This window comes from Galeopterus variegatus, unplaced genomic scaffold (assembly GCF_000696425.1).
Source record: "Galeopterus variegatus unplaced genomic scaffold, G_variegatus-3.0.2 Scaffold11889, whole genome shotgun sequence".
Classification (NCBI taxonomy): domain Eukaryota; kingdom Metazoa; phylum Chordata; class Mammalia; order Dermoptera; family Cynocephalidae; genus Galeopterus; species Galeopterus variegatus.
In genome coordinates this window covers 31,297-34,757 of record NW_007738000.1, presented here as the reverse complement: position 1 = coordinate 34,757, position 3,461 = coordinate 31,297, and the positions used below count along the sequence as shown (strand labels likewise).

Here is a 3,461-nt window from a genome sequence, read left to right as displayed (position 1 = left end):
AAATTGAAGTTATTAAATAGCAAAGAGTTTATTGCATTGATTAAAATTAAGGCTTTTGTTTCCCTGCTACCCTGAAAATAGACATGGAATTAAGATTAGATCAGTTATAAGCAATAAAAAGATACACTTTCTTTGCACATCTTAGTATAGTGTTAGTAAATTTGCATGCATGTATTAACATCTACAAAAATAAGTGTAGAAAATAAATCAAAATATTAACATGCTTATTTTTGGGGAAGTGGGTATATGGATTTTGTCTTTAATTAATGTATTTTTTCTAGTACTTTCCAAATGTCCTCCAATGAACATAGTACTTTTATGATCGAAAAAAAGATCACTTTTTAAACATGAAACAATGAAATTGTTATTAATTTTATTTTGCACTGAAAGAACACGAAATATCTTTTCAAGATGGTAAAATGATCACTTTCAATGAATGATTCAGTATACTATAGGAAAAGAGAATTATACATTGTAATCATGGTTTACACAATTACACAGAACATTATGTGCAAATTTTTGAAAATACTGTGATTAATACTTCACTGAATAAATAATAACCTCAATCCACTAAGTTTTATTATTTATCACAGTCCCGTAAAATACAAGAGCTTATGAGCAAGCTGTCATTAATAATAAATGTGGTTTTGCCTGAAATTCTTAACCATACACAGGCCTCTTCTTAAGCATTCAAGTTTTAAATTCTACCGCATTTCTTTTTTTTTTATTATTTTTATTTTGTCAATATACAATGTAGTTGATTATTATGTCCCATCACCGAAACCTCCCTCCCTCCTCCCTCTCCCCCCTCCCACCCAAGTGTGTCCCCTCCATTTGCTTGTTGTAAGAACTTCAAAAAAAAAAAATTGTGGTTGTTATATTTCTATTGCAAAATGAAGCAGGCACAATAAAATTAAACCCACTAGCTAAAGGACTAAGAAAACAAAAATACAAAAAACAAACAAAAGCAAAAATGCTTGGGTTAGTTCCCAAGATTTTCTTTCCAAATAAATATTGATCTCATTTAGCATTTCTGATAATATTCACAGCCACAGATTAATAGCTACATGACAAAAGGACTTCAGAAGGATTAAACTACACAATACTATATTAATGTCTTAAATCATTTACCACAGTTTACATTTCTTAAAAACATTCTACTGCTAAAATGCAAGGTCAAATTAATTAGTATTTGAACTTTCTTCTTCTGAAACATGCGTTTTAACTGACAGTACAAAAAAAAGAACACAATACTTCTTATATCTTGAGTAACTAGAACTAGGGCAGTTAATTTCAAGGCTATGTAATACTCTGCTTTAGCAATCAATATCTTCTACCAATGCCTCAAGATTTTTGTAACAGGCTTTAGCCTCCTCAATTGCAGCCATCCAATTATCGTAAATAATTTTGTCATAAATTGCATCATTAACTTCTCTACCCCCTCCTGCTGAGATTCAAGTGCATCACCTAAGAAAAATAATACCGATTTTGAGATTATGTAAGTACGTAAATTGTGACCAAGTAAAAAATCATCATTTCTATGTCTTCCATTTGAGCTGATTCCACGTGGAGAGAAGAAACTGAAGAATGAATCCTTGGGAAAATCTTCAGTCACAGTTCGTATTGTTCCCCAGCTTCGATGCTTCTGCTGCTTCTTGATGGTTTTCAAAGTGACATTCTTTCCTTCATTCCAATCTATCTCACAACCTGTGGAATATTCAATCGCAGTTCCCCTATAAGGATGGGGATCATAATGTCCTAACCTTGACTTCAGCACATAGGTCTTTGTCAACAGCTCATTTTTGAAATATTCATTGCGTTTGAAGTGAAATTCTAGTGTGAAACTGAGAGGCTCGTCAGGATCTGAAAATTTCACTTTAATATCTGTCAGGAGCTTCAGAATAGGCTCATCGTATTTCTTAATCAAAGGAGTGAGTGTGTCAACGTTTTTTAAAACAGTCAGCCAAAAATCAGGAATTCCCTCAGGATCCTCTTCTTTATTCTCTTCTCCGGTAGCCTCTGTGTCGTTGTCGTCGTCGTCCTCCTCCTCTTCCTCCACAACATAATCATAATAATAGTCCTCATAACGATCCTCCTCATCCGCGCACTCATGTACCATACCCTTCTCATTACCATACATCTCATCCTCGTCATACATGTCCTCGTTATCATAGTCCTCAGAGTCTGATTTATATTCACATTCCTCTTGTGGGTTCATAGATCGCATTGATGATCTGACGTCTTTTCTCCAATAAGGGTTGATACATTTCAGCAAACTTTCTTTCAATGTCATGAAATTCCCTCAAGAATTTGGATTCTAAATTGGCCGCTCTAGTTTGAAGTTTTTTAAGGGCTAACACACGATACTCAACTTTCACTGGCAGACTTTCAACAAAGTCTGTACCTAAAAGATAACCGATAAGTCCTTTTGGACTTTCTGGGTCTGAGTCCTCATCAGTTTCTCCACCTTTTTCCCCGTCTTCCCCCAACCCAGCAGCAACATCTTCACCTTTCCCCCCTTCTCCGCTGAGCCCAGCGGCGGTTTCTTCACCGCGCTCCCGGTGGTCTCCAGACCCAGCGGTGGCCTCTTCACCGCGCTCCCGATGTTCCCCGGTCCCCTCCATCATTATCTTATGGCCAGCCTCTTTTTGACTGGATTCTGACAATCCCTTGTGGTCGGCTAACTCGGCCATTTTTCAAAGGAACGTACACGACTAAGGTGGCTACCACCGAGAACAGGAGACCTGACCTCTGCAGGAAAAAACTCACCGAAATAACAGAAGCGGCGGTAGCCGAGGCAGAGGTCGAACGAGCAGTGGCGGGCGGACTGCGGGAACGACGGTAAAGGATGCTGCGGGGATAAAAGGCGGTGCTGAGTGAGGCTGTTGAGAGCTGGACAGAAGCAGCTGCAGCCTGGGCTAGAGTGCAGAGGGCGGCAATGTCTGCCGTGACCAGTCGTGCAGGAGCGGGCCAAAGACTGCAGAGCCACAGTGTGCCGACCTCCACCGCAAGCAACTACTGCTGGAAAAAAAAAAAAAAGAAAAGAAAACGTCGCCGCAATACGATTACGCAGCTGTCTTTTGGCTAAATGCTCGTGGTGCAAATAACTTGCTGCGTCATCCCCTTCCCGCCCATAACTCTGCTCTAATCTCATTTGCTGAGCTGTAGTTGATTGACAAGCATTATGCCAATAAATTATTAGATCTATCAAGTTTCCAACTCGGTTCACCTTTCCAGGTTCTCTAATATGGCTGTTTCATACACCTCCCACTCATCCTCCATCCACCCCCTCCGCGAAGTTTTCTAGAAACCTATTGTTTATTAATTTATTCGTATATAAGCTAAAGTACATTATACTTTTATAATTTCAAAAGAGCTAAGAGAAAACTAGCAACTAAAATGTTGGACAGTGGGAGAGGACAAGACACCCACCCATCCTAAATCAATCTCTGTGATTTTAG

The 3,461-nt window shown here is 38.7% G+C and overlaps 1 protein-coding gene across 1 annotated transcript; it reads right to left on the bottom strand.

The window, feature by feature from the left end:
• Positions 1 to 1,215: 1,215 nt before the first annotated feature.
• On the bottom strand, positions 1,216 to 3,099 carry LOC103610849 (nucleosome assembly protein 1-like 2). The gene is given in 3 exon segments (XM_008594927.1): positions 1,216 to 1,438; positions 1,441 to 2,207; positions 2,209 to 3,099. Coding segments are annotated over 3 exon segments (1,374 nt in total). The 5' UTR covers positions 2,694 to 3,099; the 3' UTR covers positions 1,216 to 1,316.
• Positions 3,100 to 3,461: the final 362 nt, after the last annotated feature.